Below are 22,317 nucleotides of genomic sequence, written 5' to 3'. Positions count from 1 at the left end.
ATGTTGTAAAACAGTTTGATGGGTGAGTGTGGACCCTGTAAAATGAAGTGTGGTTATAAATTAATCTGTTAAACTTTTTTACAGGCACTTACATGTTTTGACAGGCAACACATGTTTGTTCAGATGGTTTAAACTCACAGATTTGCAAGGAAACTCTTTCAGATTACAACAAACATGTTTCATATCTGAGTTTTTTCTTTTTTTTTGCCAATGGATGACGCTGTCCTCCGTATGTCGATACCAAAACTATCCTTCCAGATCATTCCATGCTTGTCTTGAACGGTTAGAGGGTGACGGCGTCTCGCCTGGACCAGGCTGCAGAAGCAGTGACCAACTCGGCCCCCAGCCAGAAACCAGCAGGTTTTCAGTGGTCTGATCTGACAAAAGACCTATTCAGGCACCGCCTTGGCTGTCAGCCAGAGTTCCTTTAGTTTAGCTTAGTTCATACTAATCTATGATTCTAACGTTAACTTTTTTTTTCTCATCAAATCTGTTTATCCGTCCTTGTTTCTCTTGTCAGTACTGACACATCTAGCGAGGACTGCCAGACCAGACAAGGGTTGGCCACCTTCACCCCCAAACCCTTTGAGGCAAACCCAGACCAGTTTGCAGTATCATTTTAGTGAAAAATAACAGCACACGGAGCCATATAATCCTTAAAATATATTTATTATACTCTGTAGGGATGGGAATTGATAATATTTTTACAATTCCATTTTTGATTCTGCTTAACAATTCAGTTCTTTATCAATTCTCATTTGTTTTAAAGATTTTTTTTTGGCTCTAGTGGCCCTTTATTCAAGTTGCAGACAGGAAGGGGGTAGAGAGAGAGAGAATGGGGATGACGTGCAGCAAAGGTACACAGGCCAGGATTTGAACCTGCGACCGCTGCAGGAGGACTGTAGCCTCAGTATATGAGTTGCTTGCTTACCCACTGTGCCACCGAGCGGCTCAATCAATTCTCATTTGTAAAAAAACGACAACAATGAGGCAAATGGCGCTAATATGATAGGCAGCATTCGTTAGTTAATTAGTTACCTGCAGTATTATTAGCCAAGGACATGCTAACGTTACTGCTGCTGGTGGGTTTAGAATTACTGACGTTGGTCCGGAGCGGATCAAAGAGGCAACATCCATTGATTGTTATTGCATGCTGTGTTGTTCCAGCATGTTGGTAGTGTTTCCTCCCTTTGATGAAATATTCACTTGGCAAGTATTGGAAGACGCTTTGTTGTCGTCTTTTTTACTGAATATTAACCAGACTCTTGAGCGTTCGTATCGCTTGGGCGCCATGTTTACTATTGACTGCTGGCTTACGCACGTTGCGTAGCATAGCAACGTGAGTAAGCTACGCAACGTGCGTTACGAGGTCATTCGTGCCCACTGGAATCGAAAAGGGAATCGTTTGCAAAATTTGCAAAGAATTCCAAGGAGTTGAACCACTGGGAACCGGTTCTGAACAAGAACCAGTTCTCGATTCCCATCACTAATACTCTGTTATGTTAGGTTACAGTCGGTAAGTGTATTGTGTTGAAATTACGTCTATTTTCTGATAATATCACATGAACAAGTTTCCACTGTTCCCATCACAGCTCATCCAATCAGAGCCTGGGGGTGTGTTTACTGAATGTCAATCAGAGTCACCCAGACTTCAGACAACCCCCCACCCCCTCCACTCCAGCCTCACCAGGCTTCAACCATCCAACCTCCATCTAACATCTAAGGTTGAGGCCCACGTGGAACGAAGAATGGTTGCAGTTCCTCGACTGACCACTAGAGGCTGGCTGCAAAAGCGACTCAATCTCCATTGTTCAAATGTCTAAATTTAAAGCAGAAATAAACAAATGTACAGGTTCAAATGGTTCAAAGAGCCATTTTGGTGTTCAATCGTTGGATTTAACATCGATGACACCTCTGAGAGGAGTGAATTTTTTTGTACCACCCGGAGAAAGTTTATATCAAGCTACACAATGTATTTCTAATAATATTGATTGACACTCGGATCAGCCAATGGTTATCACTTCTTTATCCATAATCATCATGCCTAGCAAAGCAAGCACCTGTTTGTGAGTGGAGAGGTTGGGAGGAGCATGAACATTGTATGTGTTCAAATTTTCTAGCCTGTCACTGAATTTTTGGCAAGTTCCCGACTGCAGCTTTAATTCATAGCTAAGCTGTCACTGAAATGCTAAACACTTAGCAGGTAAAGTGATGACAGTTAGTTATTTTTGTCATGTGCCGTATTTTCACTGGACTAGAATTATCTGGGGACCTGCAGTAATACCGGTATGTAATGATTACAGAGGACCTCTGTAAGCTGAATGTTGTGCAAATGCACCATGACTGTGATTTGAAAAGTAAAAGTTCAACTAAAAATGACCTTCCCTATTTCAGCGAAAACAGACGAAAGGATTTCAGTCCCTTGTGGATGTTAATCTCAGTAATTCAGTGATCTGCAGGCTCGAGTCTTTGTATAAAGTTTCCTCTAGTTGCCTTTTCTGACGTTTTCCTTGTATAATATCACATTATTATGTGATTTTTCAATGTTTCAATGCAATTTTTTGAATTATATAGCATCTATTACAACAGAAGTTGTCTTATAAGGGGGGGCCCTCCTGCCGGAGAGCAGCTGGGCAGAGCAGGAAAAGAGAGAACAAACAGAGAAGATGAAGAACAGAGAAAGGAGAGACACAGATACAACTGGTGCACTACAGGAATGACTATATAAACAGATGTAGACAGCAGACACTGAGGTGGTCAGCATGCAGCTCCTGAAGCTCTGGCCTGCAAACATGTACAGAAGAGAAAAGGTGGGGGGGGCAGCACAACAATTTACAAGAATAATGGAGAACAATGATGGTAATTATATACTTAATATACTATAATAATAAAGAGAAGGAGGGATGATGGGCACCGCTCAGTGGATCATGTTGGTGTCCCCCTGCAGTTTAGGCCTATAGCAGCATGTAATATAACAACTTTAAATTCTATATACTTTAGCCTATATCCACATGGCGTAATGATCTGATATTTTTTGAAGATAACAAAGACATTAATCAACATAAATCTTCACACACAGACTTACAAAACAAGACGCCCAGATCAGTATAAGAGCGACAATGAGATGATGACATGCATGGCGGCCTCATGAAAAACTCTTTAATCTCACATTATGCTCAAAGTCTCTCTAACAGCTAAAAACGTTCAGGCTCCAACAAAAGCTCGGGTTACATTTACCAGTAAGTTTACCGTTACCTTGACAGTTTAAGGACTATTTTCAGATTTAGTCATTTGTTGAAATTTTACATCTAGTCACTAAACTCTAAATTTAGATTGTCTGATTGGATGCTTTTATCTCAATATTCAAAGTTTATGTAAATTAAAAGGTAATTGTTTAATAAATCCCAAGGCCTCCATGTCACTTCCAAGTATCAATGTCTTTTAAATTACAGTAAAACACAGACTTTGCTCATCCATTGCAAATGCGCTGCACAAAACCGGTGTCAGGGTCTAATTTGCTGCAGCAAATTTAATTCTAGTCAAGTGTGAATAGTACAAAAGACTGCAATACACCTGTTACTCACATAAATAAATAAACTAACTATGGTAACTAATTATGCCAAATTTTGTAGATGAAGTAATTTTACCTGCTCTAAGTATGTTTAGTTTTTTTGCTGTAAACTTGGGCATATTGACTTTGGGGGTCAGTGGAGGTTGGCTCACTTTTGGAGCCAGCTCCCATTTGTCAGTCATGGAACTGGAAGTTTATCAACTTCCATATTGATGATAGACTAATAAACCGGATGCAGCCCCTAGGTGGCTCTAAGAGAAGACAGGTGGTTTTATTTTTACACAAATACTGCATATAAAAGTTGTTTCTCATACACAGGTCAAGCCTATGAACGGACTTCACTTCTGCACCTGTTTTACTGTCCTCCCTGTTCATGGTATTTAAGGCTAAGGAGGGGGGGCGCTCTGATTGGCTACCAAGTTTGTTCTGCTCACTGATTGGCTAATCGCTGACCCGCCGCTGGAAGGTTCCATTCTGAGGGGGGTGTCAGACTAGTAAAGTGAACGTTTCAATGTTTTTGGGCCGCATTTTTCATTTTGTGGAGTCATATTTGTGTATAAACTCAGTGTTATTGTCAGTGTTAGGATAAAACTTGTGATTTCTTTTACATTAACAACAGTAAAATAAGTAATTAAAGAGCGCCCCCCCTGTCCTCGGGTCTGTCTTCAGGGGTAGCGACCCTGCTGTCAGATCACCTCCGCCAGTCCTCCCCAGGAACTGCTTCTGTCCGGTTATTCCTCCGCACATCAGCTTTGTTCGGGGCTGTGGTGGCAGTTTTCTCCTGTAGTGCTGGTCCTTGGCTCGTGGCGGGAACATGCTCCACGTGAGGGCGGCCGTGTACCGGTCATGGAGGGGGTAAGTCCCGAGACGGCACTTCACATGAGTGGGCATGACTCCGCAGCCTCCGCGGTAAGGCCGATTTATGGTTCCGCGTTACACCAACGCAGAGCATACGGCGTACGGTGCGCGTCGCCGCGTAACCTACGCCGTACCCTACGGCGTAAGGTTATGCGTCGATTTAACGCGGAACCACAAATCAGGCTGTAGTAGCTCCAGTATTTCACCGCCTCAGGCTGCTGCTGAGCTGCCCTGCAGCCCCCAGTGAGCCATTCACTCTCATCGATCACCTGTCAATACGATTGACCCGAGTTTGCCTGGAACCCCGGGTTTAAATGAGCCCAGGGTCGCCCTGCTTGTCCTGCTCAGTGCGCATGTCACGCCTCCTGTGAGAAAGCAAGTTTCAGGTTGGATAACTGAGATCTCGAGGCTCAACCTTTACCCCATTTACCTTTCAGTTCTGAAAGATCTTTCAAGAGCAAAACATCTTGAGAAAATCTCAAGCAAAGTGACCCAATAACTTCAAGCCGGGGCCGAATTATACTGCAAGAAGTTAAAAAAAGTTAAAAAGATAAGGCATATAGCGTATTTTACTACATTTGAAGGTTTCTTCTCTTTAATATTGAAATGCACCATTTTTTTTAAAGATCCCCTCCACTTTTTTTTTAAGGTTTGTTTATTCAAAAAATTTCTCACAATAGAGTACAATACAAATATCTTTTTTCTTTTTTTTATAACCTCCCAAAAACACAAATATATATACATATATAAAATAGTAACATATTACAATAATATATTATAAAGGTAAAAAAAACAAACTGCAATAGACAATATTACCCCAAAAGGAATAAAATAAAATTGAAAAACTAGAAAAAAGAAAAAAAAGCACCCCTCCCTCCCCTACACCCCCACATAGAATAAGATTCCCCTCCACTTGACAGTTCACGTTCAGAAACTGAAATAGTATTCTGTAGAAAACAACAGAGAATCTTAAAATAACCTTTTTGATTTTAGTGCATTTAAAGACTGGATAAATACCTTCTTCTTTGTAAAATTTGAGGTTTGCAGAGACTGGGTTGTTCATCTTTGAATCTTTGCAGAAGAAAAAAACATTGCAAAATAGAGGAGGGTGTGTTGGATATCCAACCTGAAACCAGCTTCTTTCTAGTTCATGCTGCACGTGTTATGTAATGACACCTGATCAGGAGCTGCTGCTGAGGAAGATCCAGTAGGAAGTGATGAAGATCACGCTGAATGTGACGTCACTTCAGGTACTGGAATACAGTACTCCCCTGAGGTCCTGTGGGACGAGCTCAGCTCCTTCACCGACAGGGTTAATGCTAAAGTCACGTGACGTATAAGGACCAACACCTGAACCATCTGTCGCTCCTAACCCTGCAAGTCTGAGCATGAAGTAGGGCTGGGCGATATGGACCAAAAGTCATATCTCGATATTTTCTAGCTGAATGGCGATACTCGATATATCGATATTTTTTCTGTGACATAATTGGGGTTTCTCCCAAAGCATTATAGCATAGCATCTCTGTTAGCTTAATTTTTTTCAGTTTTAATACAAAGCCTCCTGCCAAATGTCACACAGGGGTCTGCACAATATCAAAATGTATAAAACAAATGTATAAAACAAATGAAATAAAAATAAACTGCCTGCATATATAGAATAAAAATGCTTCTTGAATAAAATAAAACAAATATCCCTTTCCTGCATAAAAATTAAATTATGTAGACAGTAACGGCAGACTTTTCCACTGAGGTTGACAGTTGTGCAAATAACAAAACATTTGTTCAAATCTCAAATAAAACATGTAAACAGATATTGCATCTCTTTGAGCAAATCTCAAATAATTACAACAAGTCAACTACTGTACATTTTACAGATTTTGTGCCAGGAAAACTAACCTGTCAACACTGTCAGGTTTCAGCACACAAAGGTACTTTCCTGCAAGCGCGATGGGTCAGCGTTGATGTACAGTCAATTTGTCACAAAATAAGCTATAACGATATAAACGATATTGTCTCGTACCATATTGCATTTGAAAATATATCGATATATATTAAAATCTCGATATATCGCCCAGCCCTGGCATGAAGTCAGAAAAATAAAGATGAAAAACCTGCAGAAGCTCTGCACTGGTCAGAACTGTTGATGATTTATATAGTCATGCACCAGGGAGGGGGTCTGAGCTGTTGGTTAATTTTAAATTAGCTGATCATAAAACCGTTTTCCCACTGCCTAATTATTTGCTGAACAAAAATAAATCCAAAAGCAGGGATAAACAACAAATGTGGGTAATGGTAAGAACAGTTGTGGGTGAGCTGCAGCCAGGTCCTGCTAACAGTCGGTGCTTGATGGATCGATCAGGTTTTCACACTGGACGTTGCATTCTTGACTTCATAATTGATGTTAAGAGACTAAAGCAAACAAAAAAAAGCATCAAAAGAAAGTTGACAGTTGTGTAGTTTGGTGCTGGGGACCTTTGGGGGGACTGGGGACCCTTAGCAATCCAAAAGAATTCAGGAACATCTGAGGCGACTTTGTCTGTAGTTCTTTGTGGACTCAGGTTGTGAAATGAGCAGATGTTTGTTTTTCCTGCAGCAGCTGTAAGAGCAGCAGCTGGGTGGAGGCTGGAGGGGTCTGGGCCTCCTCCTCCTCAGTTCACAGGTTTATCATACACAAACAAAGGACGGGACTGGACCAGCAAACTGCCAAAGTCTCAGCTGATATAGATGTCTGCGACTCGAGCACTCCAGATAAACTCATGTCCAGTTACTGATTAGCAGCTGGAGGTCAGTAAACCGAGTGGAACTGAAAGCAGCTGCAGAGTTCAGCTCTGTCCACTAAACGTCGGTCAGACACCGGTTTAATCCTGTCATCCCCGACGCCCGCCGGTCGGTGCTGGTCTTTACAGAGGCTTCAGGCGAGCACGATACGAAGGCGTGGCCTTAACAACTTCTGGGGAGACTGTTAAATAAATGTTTGTACTTAAACCTTTATGAAAGAGGAGCTGGTGACCCGTTGTGAGTTCCTGTGTTGAGGTTATGTGCAACATTCTCTACGAACTGAAACCGTAAAATCACTCAAACTAAATCTGCAGCTGTTTGAAGCAAAACTCACTCACTCACTCATCTTCTTCCGCTTATCCGTTCCCGGGTTGCGGGGGCAGCAGCCTCAGCAGGGATGCCCAGACTTCCCTCACCCCAGACACTTCCTCCAGCTCTTCCGGGGGGAGTCCGAGGCGTTCCCAGGCCAGCCGAGAGACATGGTCTCTCCAGCGTGTCCTGGGTCTTCCCCGGGGTCTCCTCCCGGTGGGACATGCCTGGAACACCTCCCTAGGGAGGAGGGACATGCCTGGAACTCCTCCCTAGGGAGGAGGGACATGCCTGGAACACCTCCCTAGGGAGGAGGGACATGCCTGGAACTCCTCCCTAGGGAGGAGGGACATGCCTGGAACACCTCCCTAGGGAGGAGAGACATGCCTGGAACGCCTCCCTAGGGAGGCGTCCAGGAGGCATCCGGTACAGATGCCCAAGCCACCTCAGCTGACTCCTCTCAATGTGAAGGAGCAGCGGCTCGACTCCGAGCTCCTCCCGGGTGACCGAACTCCTCACCCTATCTCTAAGGGAGCGTCCAGCCACCCTGCGGAGGAAACTCATCTCGGCCGCTTGTATCCGCAATCTTGTCCTTTCGGTCACTACCCAAAGTTCATGACCATAGGTGACCGGTAAATCGAGAGCTTCGCCTTTCGACTCAGCTCCCTCTTCACCACGACGGTCTGGTACATCGACTGCATAACTGCGGACGCTGCACCGATCCGTCTGTCAATGTTTGAAGCGAAACCGTAACTCCAAATCAAGTTTCTTGCCACCATGAACTCCACCCAACACCAACCATCTAACTTTTGGTTTGAGGCTCATGTGTAACTACGTTTAGTTGCAGTTCCTCCACTGACCACTAGAGGCTCCAAAAGGGGGTCAACCTCCATAGACTCCAATGTTAAAATGTCCAGCTTAAGAGTAGAAATAAACATATTTACAACCTGTTTCAAAAAACCGTTTTGGTCTCAATCGTTTGGATCCATAGCCATGACTAATCTGGGGGGGGGGGGGGGGTCTTTTTTATACCACACCAGGAAAATGTATAAAAAAGCGTTACATTTATTTCTAATATAACTGATTGACAGCTGTCTCAGCCAATGGGTAGCCGTTATCACGTCCTCATCCGTAATCCTCATGCTACCGTGGTTAGCCAAGCAAGCAGCGGTTTGTGTTAACTCAGCATCGGCTAAATGTGACAGTAATATTTGGTTTTGCTGTTGAGTCGACAGGTGAAGTGCTGTATTCGTCCAAACAAACCTTTGGTGCCTGAACATAAGAGTTACCAGAACAACTCTTATATCATGAACAGTCATGACTGTCCAGTCATACTGAACGCACCAATGAAATGTTCATGATGGAGCTGTTTACTGACGTCAGATGATGCTCTTGAGCTGCACTTTCTTTCTTTCTTTCTTTCTTTCTTTCTTTCTTTCTTTCTTTCTTTCTTTCTTTCTTTCTTTCTTTCTTTCTTTCTTTCTTTCTTTCTTTCTTTCTTTCTTTCTTTCTTTCTTTCTTTCTTTCTTTCTTTCTTTCTTTCTTTCTTTCTTTCTTTCTTTCTTTCTTTCTTTCTTTCTTTCTTTCTTTTCTCTGGAAACAACTTGCTATTAAGCGTTTCCTCAAGTCATAGCAGGCCGGTGGTGATTGTCACGACCTTTGTGTTTCTGGTTTGGTAATCCCATCAATGACGTCGGTGTTTGCAGGTTCAGGACGTCCCCGTGTGCTGCCGTGGAGGTGCAGAATGAGCCCATCCTGGGCTTCAAGGAGGGGAGTCCAGAGAGAGCGGAGCTGCTGAAGGTCAGACAGTTAGATCTCTGTTCTCAGCATCACCCACCACCGGAGCTGTGTCTCTAACTGTGTGTCATGGCTGCAGGCTCTGGACAGTCTGAAGGGGAAGACGGAGGAGATCCCTTGTGTGGTGGGAGACGAGCACGTTTGGACCAGCGACATCAGATACCAGCTGTCCGTGAGTCTGATCCCCGCCGCTCAGAATCACCTTCCTGGTTAAACCTCACCAGGCTGCAGCTCTCACTGTGACTTCTCTGTTTCTGTTTGCAGCCTTTCAATCACTCGCATAAGGTGGCAAAGTTCTGCTACGCTGACAAGGTGAGTTGGTGTTTGATGTGTTTGCTGCTTCGTCCGTCCCTGACCTGCAGCTGCGTGAACCGTAGCGTCCAGGCCAGGGGTCGGCAACCCAAAATGTTGAAAGAGCCATATTGGACCAAAAACACAAAAAACTAATATGTCTGGAGCCGCAAAAAATGAGTCTTATATCAGCCTTAGAATGAAGGCAACACATGCTGCATGTATCTATATTAGTTATAACTGGAGGAAGATTTTTTTTTTTTCATTATGCACTTCGAGAAAAAAGTCGAAATGTCGAGAAAAAAGTCAAAATTTTGAGAAAAAAGTAAGAATGTCGAGAAAAAAGTCAAAATGTTGAGAAAAAAGTCAGAATGTCGAGATTAAAGTTGAAGTACAATGTTGAGAAAGAAGTCGAAATGTTGAGAAAAAAGTCGAAATGTTGAGAAAAAAGTCAAAATGTTGAGAAAAAAATTTGAGATTTAAAAAGGAAGAAAAAAAAAGAGGGAAAAAAGAAGAAAAAAAATTTAAAAAAGAGAGAAAAAAAAAGACGAAAAAAAGAGGAAAAAAAGGAAAAAAAAGATAAAGAAGAAAAAAAGGTCAAACATTTTTGAAAAAGCTCCAGGAGCCACTAGGGCTGCGCTAAAGAGCCGCGGGTTGCCGGCCCCCGGTCCAGGCGGTGTAGTCCTGGTTCAGGAGCTGCAAAACAGTCTGCTGTAGACCTGAATGTCCCTGGATAACCGACTGCTCTCTGACTCTGATGCAGGAGCTCCTCAACAAGGCCATCCTGGCGTCGGTGGCGGCCAGAAGGGAGTGGGACCTAAAGCCTGTCCAGGACCGAGCTCAGGTCCTCTTCAAAGCTGCTGACGTCCTCGCCGGACCCAAGAGGGCTGAGATTCTGGCCAAGACCATGATCGGCCAGGTAGGAGGAGTCTTCACTGAGCTGTCTTTGACCTCCAGTATTTCTGGCTGAAAGGGATGGTCTGTAGTCGTGCCACTGTGTTTCAACGTCTAGTAAATGAAACCTGCAGCTCTGGACAGGAATGAAGCTCTGTCCCTCTGTCCTGCCCGTGTCCAGGGGAAGACGGTGGTGCAGGCGGAGATCGATGCTGCCGCCGAGCTCATCGATTTCTTCAGATTCAACGCCAAACACGCGATCGAGCTGCAGGAGCAGCAGCCTCTCGACGCCGGGGGAAGCACCAACACCATGCTGTACCGGGGCCTGGAGGTAGGAACCTCTCTGTCCACACATCAGACCTCTCTAGTCTCTCTAGTCTCTCTTCAGCCTTGATGAAGCCGGCAGAGTCATCGGAGACATCTCAATCTGTTCGTAGATAGGGCCCATGTCCAGCTATCCAAGCCTGGAGCGTCTGCAAAGGCAGCAGAGATTCTGTTAGTAAATCTGGTAAAGTTGTCATTTCAAACAGGTTAAAGTTGGCTTAGTTGAATAGTAGCTGTCTCCTGGTCTTAAAAGTGTGAGTCTCCCGAGTCTTCCAGGTCCACTGTGTCTTCAGAGCTAGCAGGAAGTTCCTAACAAACTGAGCCGTGATGTCACAGCAGTCCCTCTGAAGCTTTGATCTCAAGAATTTAAACCCAGCAAACGCGTGACTGGAGTTGTGGAGCGTCCTGAGGAAGACGAGTTGCTCTGCTGTGTCTCATACGTGTCCTCCTGTTTCTGCTCTCAGGGCTTCGTCGCCGCCGTGGCTCCCTTCAACTTCACAGCCATCGGAGGAAACCTGGCAGGAACGCCGGCTCTGATGGTGAGTAGGTGTGTCCACGTAGATCCGTGTGTGTGTCTGATCTGTATTTATTTCTTCATATTTGTGACTGTTCTCAGGGAAACGTGGTTCTGTGGAAGCCCAGCGACACGGCCATGTCTGCCAGCTACTTGGTGTACAAGGTCCTGCGGGAGAGCGGTCTGCCCCCCAACATCGTCCAGTTCCTGCCTGCTGACGGGCCCGTGTTCGGGGATGCCGTCACCGCCTCGCAGCACCTGGCGGCCATCAACTTCACCGGCAGCGTGCCGTAAGTGCTGCTCCTGTTCGACGGCGTGGGTTTTTTTAATTATTTTTTTATAGTTTATAGTTTTTATTTGGATCCCCATCAGCTACAGCAAAACTGCAGCTATTCTTCCTGGGGTCCGACACATAATACACAGAACATTACAACGAAACATTAAAAGCAAACCTAAAGAGGTAGTATTAAAAAAAAGAAAGGAAAAACAGAAAATAAAGAAAAAATAAAAAGTCATTCCGCTTAACATTTGGATATGAATAAAAACAATACATATTCATACATTTTATAACATGAACAAATTCAAACAATGTATAGTTATCATAGTTTGCACCAGTAACCATTTTTAATAAATATTCATCTATTTATATATTATTTATTTATATATATATATATATATATATATATATATATATATATGTACACATACCATATCTATTATTATTTATTTAATTATAATTAAATACATATAAAACTTATCTATTCAAGAGATGTTTCTTTACAAACCATTTGACTTCTTTTATGTTAATAGTTTGCTTCAAGTGTTTGGGAAGTGGGTTCCATGCAGACATCGTTCTCTACATCACTGTTCTTTTACCAGAGTTTGTCTTTATTTTTGGCAGTTAAATGACCTCTGAGAGCACGTCTTGTGCTGCAGCTATGATTTCCTGAACTGTAACATAAGCGTCTGTGCTTTCAGGACATTCAAGCGTCTGTGGAAGCAGGTGGGCCAGAACCTGGACGTGTACAGGAACTTCCCTCGCCTGGCCGGAGGTGAGCAGCTCCAGCTCCAGCTCTAGCTCTAGCTCCGTTCCGCCGCTTCCTCCTCCAGCAGCGACTCACCACCTCCCTTGTGTTTTCAGAGTGCGGCGGGAAGAACTTCCACTTCGTCCACTCGTCGGCGGACATCCAGAGCGTGGTGAACGGGACCATCCGCTCGGCGTTTGAGTACGGGGGTCAGAAGTGCTCGGCCTGCTCCAGGATGTACGTCCCACAGAGCACGTGGCCCAAGATCAAGCAGCAGCTGCTGGACGTGCTGAAGAGCGTCAAAGTGGGCGACGTGAGTGCAGCAGCAGCAGCGACACACAAAATCCCTCCAAATGACACCAAACCTTGCACACAGATTCAGGATCGCCTGAAGATCTGTCAGTTATGTGACTGGCCTCCAGGCGGCGCTGTGATTTACATTTAGGCTCATGTCTGGAGTACGGAAGAGTCTTAGGGCCATGCAGGAGAAAAAATATTTGAGAGGGGAAGATTTTTTTTTTTGTGCACTTCGAGAAAAAAGTCGAAATTTTGTGAATATAGTCGAAATTTCGCCTTTTTTCCTCAACATTTTAACTTTATTCTCGACATTACGACTTTTTTTTCTCGACATTTCGACTTTTTTCTCGAAGTGCTTAATGAAAAAATCTCCCTCTAAAATATTACTTTTATTTTTATCCTGCCTGGCCCTCATACTCTTCCGTACTGGAGAGCCTCGTCGACGAAAGTTTCTTTTCACTCCCGTTTCCGTTGACACTCCTGAATCACATCCACCCTTTTATGGCGACATTTACATGGACCACAATACTCTGATCATAATCAGATTAAATCAGTAATCTGATCGAAGAAACTGACGTGTAAACGGCAACCTTAGTGTCATTTAGGTCATAGGCGAAGTAATCAATAATCACATTCAGGCAGATGGAGATACCGATCATAGTCGCATTATGAGACATTGAAAGCAGCTTTATTGAAACCTGACGTCCTGCATCAGTGGAGACATTTCTGTCCCTCCGGTCTTTACTTCTTATTCTTGAAACTTTAATACGAGCTGAAGTAAAACGGAACGGTTTAAGGTTTCGTTACGTAACAGGCTTTTGTGTTATTTCGTTTTCTGGAGGGAACGAGAGCGTAAGTCGTAGTGAGCAGGGTTAGTAGATCTCAAGAACGATAAGTGGGGGGGGGGGGGGGGGGGGGGGGGGGGGCTGGCTATGTTAATTTACTTTATTTTTAAACTATTAAGGAACAATAATGGCAGGTAACATGAACGCCTTCAGCTCAAACAGACTCATTATTATGTAGAACTGACTTCAACTCACTGGCCACTGAAATGAGTCAATTAATTCCTAAAATTGATAGTTTAAAGTCCCTGTGGAAAAGCTCAGAGTAGGATCAGGGAAGTGTGCGTGCTGGCTGGAGAAAGTGTAAATAATACTAGCACAATGTCGGGTTTTGTTTAGAGGGATGTGTGGTGTGTAGTGTGTGCAGTAGTTGCAGTACAACGTGTGAGATTTAAAAGCCACGGTGTAATGAGCCGCCACGCGCTGCAGGGATTTATATTTGCCTTTTTAAGCACTAACACTTCTGGCCACATGGGGGCAGTACATACCAGGAAGGTTAAAGTATAAAACCCTTGACCAGTAAAAAGCTGGGAAAACCCTCTGTGATGTCACAGGTTTTTAGGGGCGAGGCCATGATTGGCTCACCGTTGACTCATGAAAAGATTAACCGGCCTGGAAGGGTCCCGAAATGATCCAAGGTGAAGTTAAATCAACTGCTGCTGCGGTAAAGGTAGAAGTCGTTTAGTAGCTTTTAAAAAAATTAAAAAAAACTTTAAAGCGAAATCGAGAAGGTCCAGGTTTTATTTATAAAAACGAACATCAAGACTCCTAAAGAAAGCCAGTGCTCTGGCACGGCTGCAAAACCAGCAGGGATGCAGAGGAGCATCACAAAGGATCAAGACGTTTTACCCTGTAGGTCGAGTTAAGACGGGGTTCAGGAGCTAAAGTGATGACGGCTCAGCCAGGAATCCAGCTGCGGAGACCAGCACCATTTATGTAGTTGGTATCAGGCTTCTGGGCCCCTACTGGTCCGTTGAGGAACTGCAATATTTCATATTTCTGCATTCAGGACAGCATGGGAAACTGCTCCTGTGCACCTCTAGTGGGACGAGGTGGTATTACAAGACGTGTTGACTCCACCCTGGTTGGCGTCGTTATTTTGTTAAAACGGCAGATGTTTGTCCAAATGTGGTTTAAATAAGAGTAAAATCTGGGAGGCTTCATCTACAAACTGTGATGCTGAAACCTGTTCAAACAAGTTTGATCAGTCTGTTTCAAAGTCACGTGTCAATCAGACATGTGGGTGTGGCCTGTATCTTGTGATGTAATGATCCAACGTTAATGAAACTTGGTTTTGCCCATCAGCACGACGTTCTTTAGCGTCGTACTGACAGATGGAACCTGAGAGGAGACTGGTTTAAATCTGATCATGTGTTCTCTCCTCAGCCCGTGGACGACTTCAGCACCTTCTTCTCTGCCGTCATAGACGATAAGGTACCGGCTCGTCTTCCTCGCGCAGCCATCCTCCTCCTCCTCCTCCTCCTCCTCCTCCACTCCAGTGTTTTTCTGTCAGTAACTGTTTTTTCTCCCCTTCTGCAGTCCTTCGCTCGCATAAAGAAGTGGTTGGACCACGCCAAGTCATCTAAGAACCTCAAGGTCATCGCCGGCGGCAACTGTGACAAGCAGAAGGGCTACTTTGTGGAGCCGACCATCGTGGAGACCACAGACCCGCAGGACCCCATCATGAGCGAGGTCTGACCCGCCGGCCGCTAGGGCTAGTGGACCACAAGTCAGTCCTGATGTATTCAGGCTGAATATCGATATACGATATATATCCCCATGTTTTTCCTGCAAAGTGAGAGTGAATCTGGACTTCAGCCAGATGTCTCCTTTTCTTCCAGCTGTACGAAAAACAGTTTACAAGTGACGCCCGGGTAAAACGCTTATCATTCATGCCACGTCCGTCAAAATTATAAATTGAAATTTTTGTATTGTGATTTTACTTTTAGCACTTTAAGTTTAGTGTATTATTAATTCATTTAACTTATTTTTATTAGTTTTCAACATAGACGTGACAGCAGCATAAAACACAAAGTTGCAAACAGACACGCAAAGGAAAAACTCAAAAAACTAACATTTTATTTTTGTTTTAAAGTGAAATATCTTAATACTCCTTACAACACTGCACCCACCATCAGCCAAGTGTAATCTGTGACTGCAGCATCCTCAGCCCGTTGTCTGTTGTCATAGCAACCTGATGCTTTTCCTGGAGTTTCCAGCTTGCAACTGTCCCTTTCGGGCCTCAGCTATATGTTCACCGGCGTGATCATAGGGGAAATTAGTTGTTAGACGTGCTGCTTTCATCTCCCAGTGTTCAATGAAGTGCTTGTGTGAGGCTCACATGTCCTGCTCGAGCTCGTATCACTGGTCAACGGGAAATGGGTGTTGGCGAGTTCTGCCGGACCTCGGTAAACATTTGTGGCAGTGCTTCTTGACTGAGAAGATCGTGTCTTGGTTCCATAGTTTCAGTAGCTTTTTAAATCCGAGTTGTTCCACAGTTTCAGATGGGACCACATCTTTAGCGACGTGATAGGTAGTCGCTTTAGTTACAGTACACCACTCGTCACTTTTCTTTTCATAAGGCACTTAAGGAAAACGAAGCAAGCAAGGACATTTTGTTTCGAACTGGACCTTTTCGGGTTGTGGATGTCTTGCAGCTTCTGCAGCGATTCAGTTTGTTTGCAGCTGTTTCAGGTGGTGAAAAAGATTTGTAGTGATTCATATTCTCGTTTGATTTGTTTGATTCCTATTCCCTACAAATAACTTGTAGCTCATCTGACACTTTTAACCTGAAGCATCTCCAAATTCCTGAGCCACTGCTTTTTCTTTTAGCAACCAGTTCCTCCACACGCGCTGCAGGCGTTGCTGCTTCCAACATGTTTCTGGAATAGCGTCTTTTCCCGCCCTCCCCCTCCTCCCCCGGGCATGAATGGGGGGGCCGGGGGCACGAGGGGCGGTGCAGAGAGCTCTGGCTCAGCAGCCTCGGATCACAACGCACATTTGAACTATATCGATGTATATTTTTGTTATATCGCTATGTCGCCCTAGCGGTCGCTAAGCTGCTCTGTCAATTATGTTAGACAATATTACCAATAAATGTTAGTCTAAAGTTAGCTGGCTAACTCAGATCTTTCCTCTGGTCCTGTAGGAGATCTTCGGGCCGGTTCTGTCCGTGTATGCGTACCCTGAGAAAGACTACAAGAAAGTTCTGCAGCTGATCGACAGCACATCGCCGTACGCGCTGACGGGAGCCGTGTACGCCCTGGACCAGTGAGTGGCAGCACCTGCACATACGTGTAGGGATGGGTACCGGATACCGGTGTAACGCTGGACTTACTGGGCTGACTGGACGGCTGGTCTGGATCAGAACCCGCTCCAGCGTCCGCTGTCTCCACAACAGCTTTTCTGACCTCAAGTTCATTTTAATTATCTTAATTTCACTTTTTATCGTGTGTTTTCCAAAGTAATCTAGACTGTAACAGTTTATTTTCCCTTCAGTTAACCTCAGTTCAGTGTAACAGGTTCTGAGACCAGCTGACCTGCAGGGACTATTGAGCTGTTTGGAAACATTTATTCCTACAGAGCAGGATGGAATATGAACGTTTGAATTGACAACGGTCGTTTTTTTTTTTGTGCTGTATCAATAAAGTTTGTTGTTGACAGGAAGGTGATTGACGAAGCCGCCAAAGTGCTGAGAAACGCAGCGGGAAACTATTACGTCAACGATAAATCCACCGGCTCCATCGTGGCCCAGCAGCCGTTCGGAGGCGCCAGAGCTTCAGGTGAGGCTCCACAGGCCACGCCCCCTTTCACCTGGAGGTTTCTCCTCAATAATTTAAGATTTAATCAGGGTTCATACATTTTGAAAAAACCTGGAAAAGTCATGGAATTTGAAAATGTCATTTTCAAGGCCTAGAAAAGTTTTGGAAACATAAGTTCAATTGTCATTAGATCTCCACTGTAGTGACTTTTTACATAGTTTTACACTGCAAAAACTCAAAATCTTAACAAGAATATTTGTCTTATTTCTAGTTAAAATGTGTCATTTTTAGTAAAAAAAAATCTCATTACACTTAAAACAAGACTCATCACTGGAAAAAACAACAATTTTCATCTGTTTCAAGTAGATTTTCACTTAAAATAAGTAGAAAAATCGGCCAGTGGAACAAGATTGTTTTGCTTGTAATGAGAAGATAAATCTTGTCACACTGGCAGATTTTTCTACTTATTTCAAGTGAAAATTTACTTGAAACAGGTGAAAATGGTCAAATAAGTTATTCTTCTGGTAACGACTCTTGTTTTAAGTGTAATGAGATTTTTTGACTAAAAATGAGACATTTTAACTAGAAATAAGACAAATATTCCTGGTAAGATTTTGAGTTTTTGCAGTGTATTCCTATATTTCATTCATACATTGATGTTTTAGAGGTCATGTATAGCCATGGAAACTTGCTGCCAAGTCATGGAAAAGTCATGGAAATGTGTTGGTTAAAATGTGTATGAACCCTGTTGAATACATTTCATAACCACTCAGTGGAGTTTCTGTTTGGTCCTAAACCGACATCAGATGAGTTTTCATGCTTTCATGGTCTTCTAAGACGAAGCGGTGGAGCTCAGGTTTCAGCTTCTTCATGATTGGACGATTGATGATTGTTTCCTTTTCATGAAGGCACCAACGACAAACCCGGAGGCCCTCACTACGTTCTGAGGTGGACGTCGCCGCAGGTGGTGAAAAAGACTCAGCTGCCGCTCACAGAGTGGAAGTATCCGTACATGGGCTGAGACCTTCGTCCATCCATCCGCCGTCCGGCTGTCCATCTGTCCATCTCATCCCTTTGTCCACTCTCGTCCGTCCTTTCTTTTCCTCTAGCTGTACATGCAAAGCCATTTCTGTCCATGTTCAAACTGTAGAGATGCACAGACTCCTGGAGCCACAAGGGGGCAACATGTCAGCCTGAGGGTCCAGGGTTTGTGGAGAGAAAAAAAGAGCCGTCTTCATTTGTAGCCACTTACGAAGAACCCGTCAGTGCCTCGTGTGTGTATCTGTGTGTGTGTGTGTTTTGTGTTCCGAAAGGTTTGTCAGAAATGTATTTTATGAATTCTGTATCTTAAATAAATTCAGAATTTGTAGGTTTATGATGTAAATTCAGTTGGGTTTTTTGCCTCTGAGTTTGAGAGATTGTGAAGCCAGAATTTTTTTTTTTTTTTACAAACTTTTAAGGTCAGGATTCTGAACTGTTACTTTCAAATTTACAAGGTTATAAATCGGGCAGAGACTCAAATTTTTTGTACAAATTTGTACAATTACAAATTTGGATGTCAGGAAGACTTCCATACACTCAATGTTACAAGTTAAAGTCAGAAATTCAGAATTTGCTTGTAAATTTCCAAGTTTCTAAACAGAATTTTTTTTTTCTTTCAAATTTTGTTGGTTTACATTTCATGAAGTCACATTTTAATTTTCAATTTTTAAAGTAAGACATTTTGAGGTTCTTTTCATGCAAATTTGTGAATGAGTCCAAAAATGCAGAAATGTTTTCATGTAAATTTTACAAGTGGTTAACCTCAGAAATGTCTTCCCTTTTTATTTATTTTTTGGGGGAGTTTTCTTTTGAAAATTGGAAGTTCATACAGTAAAACATTCTAAGTTTTGTTTTATCCTGCAAGTTTATAGTCAGAATTTTATTACTTTATTTAGAGTTTATTTAGGTCAGAAATTAATTTTATAGGAGGTTTAAGCACCCTTCCCCCCCTGAAAACTAAATCATGCACTGGCATCGTTTCCTTCAGCCTGCAGAGCTGTGAAATGATGATGGATCCCTCCTCATCCTCGTCTTCATCCTCCTTTCCGTCTGTCCCCGTTTGCACTGAAGCAGGACTTGAATGTGTCCTCCATCCACACCTCCATTAACACCGAGGCTGAACGACTGCTTCCTGTTTGAATGATGTACCTCTGATTTATTTCACTCGACTAAACCAGAATGTTGTTTTAGAGAATAAACAATCACTACCTGATTAATTATTGTTGATCAATGAGGTGAAGTGTGTGAGGACAGAGAACCCGCTGATGTTGATGGGTTTTTTGGAGACAGACTTGACTGGTCCTGTGGGTTTGGTGGAGGCGTTGCGGGTTTTTCCAGATCATCAGTCTTCTTGACGTCTGCTAAAGAACATTTGCAGGTGTTTCAGCTCTGAATGTGTCTCGGTTTGTCTGTAAATGCAGATATTTAATTTTAAACAATAAAGTCTAATTTCTTAATCAACTTGCGTTTCCACTCCTTTTAGAATCAGAATCAGAACGGGGGTTTATTGCCAAGTTTGTTAACACACACAAGGAATTTGTTGTGGTGATTGGTGCAATACAGTAAAAATAAAAGTATAAGAGGAAACAAATATATGGAGATAAAATAAGAGATAGAATAAAGTAAAATGTATAAACAGAAATAAACAGAAATGTACAATATGAGGAAAGTGCCGGATTAGCAGTTGTATGAAGTGTGAGAACTCACTTGGGCTGGCCATATTTCCCTTTGGGATAATAAAATATTTTTAGGGCCCGAGCACTCACAGTGCAAAAGCCCTATTGTATCTGTAAGAAATGTTCTCGTTTTTTTTTTTCCTTCTTCTGATGAAATGAGGGCCTTTTTGCCCCCCTAAACATGCCCCAAAAGTCACCAAATTTTCCATGCAAGCCAGGCCTGGCGAAAAATTTGATATTTCATGGTTTGCATTAATGGGCGTGGCCTAATGACTCAACAGCGCCCCCTAGAAAACTTTGTGCCTCAAGCCCCACAATACGGTTTGACGTACATGCACGAAAATCGGTACACACCTGTATCATGTTGCAACATAAAGAAAAGTCTCTTGGCGCCATGGCCGAAACCGAACAGGAAGTCGGCCATTTTGATTTAATCGTGTAATTTTGGTGCAATTTATGCCATTTCTTCGGCTGTTAATGCGGCCCGAACCATAACGTGCACCCAGGTGTGTTATACATCAAAATGTGCGTCTCCATCCTGCAACGATGAACATTACTTTTCTCAGTCAAAAGCGTTACCGTGGCGACAATAGACGCCAAAAAGCGCGCCCCCCCTTCATCTGATTGGTCCATATTTGATAGTTCCTACTTTCTGACAACTTTTGAATGGTTTGACATAGAGAGTCATGGGTGGTGACATCGGACTCGGTTTTGAGTCCTTGAACATAATTGGTGCAAATTAGCCCCGCCCCTTCTTCTGATTGGTCGATATTTGAAAGTCAATTTTTTGTAGATCCAGTCACAGTGGAGATTAGTCCAGTTAACAGCACAACAAGCCATGTTATTTTTTATCTTTATATTTACTACGCTCTGTTTTGACTTTAGTTGCAGGTGTTGTTGCCAACTCCCTAAAAAATAAATAAGGGACACCTCATCGATTGCCTTCACCTTTCCTGGCGTGGTCAATTTTTTTAGCCCCTATTTTTGTGAGGGAAACGATTTTTTAACTATTTGACTCAAACCTGAATTGAATTAGATGCATATTTGAATGCCATGAACACATGGAAAACAAATTATTACCCCGCATTTCACTTTAATACAAAATAACAAAATGAACTGAATAAAATAAGTATCTTTCTTAAACAGAAACCTGTCGTGCTTAACTTAAAATTGTATAAAATAATATAAAACAATAGAAAGAAAGCAGAATTCCGTAATGTACATTTTTAGTGCAATAACAAAAGTGTAAACAGAAAGTCTGTAGAAAACTTGTAAACATATTTGTGCCTCAAAAGCCATGACTGTAGGCTACAGTTGTAGTAAAACAGAAAAAAATAACTTGTGAACTCAACAGCTTAATGTAATTTTCCATTGGCATGTTATGACTATTTTTTGACTCTCACAGTAATACGGGACAAAGTGCGTCCCTTTTCAGCGCCATACGTACTTTAGTTTATAAATACGGGACGATTACGTTTTTCAAGGGACGGTTGGCAACCCTAGTTGCAGATGATTAACTAAGTCTAAAATGATGACAGCATAGTCTCTAATGGCACTCAAGACCATAATTATGCATACATTCGTGGTTTTCTGTAGTTGTAAGTGATGAGGTTTATAAAAATCCCACATTCATCATGGACGTCACGTCTCAGGTGGCTCTTGCTTGAACCGGAGGAGAAATCTGAGTGAAGTTCAGAGGGTCACGTCTGCAGACGGAGCTGCAGCAGCTTTGATGCTGCTGAGACGACTGAGCCCAGCGCTGCTGCTAATCCAACCACACACCTGTTTGTTGTGGCTTCATCAGCGTGTGTGTGCACAAGACAGAGCAGCTTCCTCCTCCAGGAAACACACACACACACACACACACACACACACACACACACACACACACACACACACACACACACACACACACACACACACACACACACACACACACACACACACACACACACACACACACAGCAATGACTGCAAACACCAAATGATGACTTAAAGTACTTTGACTTAAATTTTAACTTAAAACTTTCATTTTTATCAACTTTATTATCCCACAAATTTGCAAAAAAAAAAAAAAACCCTCAGACATTGGCTTAATAAACTTGCAAACTTCTGACTTTAGATATTCACATTTAACAAAATTCAAGTTGAGCAATGCAAATTAAACAAAAATAAACTTAAATTCTATTGAGAACATCTATGACAGAACAATTATTCATGAGGGCCATTAGAGGCAAATAATTAGTATTTCATGGTATTATTGTAATAATAATAATAATAATAATAATCATAATAATAATATACACGCCCATTAATGCAAACCATTAAATATCAAATTT

The 22,317-nt window shown here is 42.8% G+C and overlaps 1 protein-coding gene across 2 annotated transcripts; it reads left to right on the top strand.

Annotated features, from left to right (window-relative positions):
- The first annotated feature begins 4,263 nt into the window (after positions 1-4,263).
- Positions 4,264-19,763, top strand: aldh4a1 (aldehyde dehydrogenase 4 family, member A1). 2 transcript variants are annotated; one of them, XR_009782987.1, is made up of 16 exons: positions 4,264-4,426; positions 9,223-9,316; positions 9,393-9,485; positions 9,578-9,625; positions 10,368-10,523; positions 10,680-10,829; positions 11,287-11,361; positions 11,439-11,626; positions 12,315-12,388; positions 12,478-12,674; positions 14,887-14,934; positions 15,040-15,192; positions 16,649-16,770; positions 17,164-17,282; positions 18,170-18,654; positions 18,692-19,763. XR_009782987.1 is itself a non-coding variant. In XM_061727971.1 (15 exons), the coding sequence occupies exons 1-15, from the start codon at positions 4,386-4,388 to the stop codon at positions 18,280-18,282; spliced, it is 1,671 nt and encodes a 556-aa protein (XP_061583955.1). In that variant the 5' UTR covers positions 4,264-4,385; the 3' UTR covers positions 18,283-19,763. The 2 variants fall into 2 exon arrangements, 1 of the variants encoding a protein (XP_061583955.1); XM_061727971.1 differs by having other exon boundaries at positions 18,170-19,763.
- The last annotated feature ends 2,554 nt before the right edge of the window (positions 19,764-22,317 follow it).

This window comes from Cololabis saira, chromosome 8 (assembly GCF_033807715.1).
Source record: "Cololabis saira isolate AMF1-May2022 chromosome 8, fColSai1.1, whole genome shotgun sequence".
NCBI lineage: Eukaryota > Metazoa > Chordata > Actinopteri > Beloniformes > Belonidae > Cololabis > Cololabis saira.
Note: the sequence above shows the minus strand (reverse complement) of the source record. Positions and strands in the feature narration are given on the sequence as shown.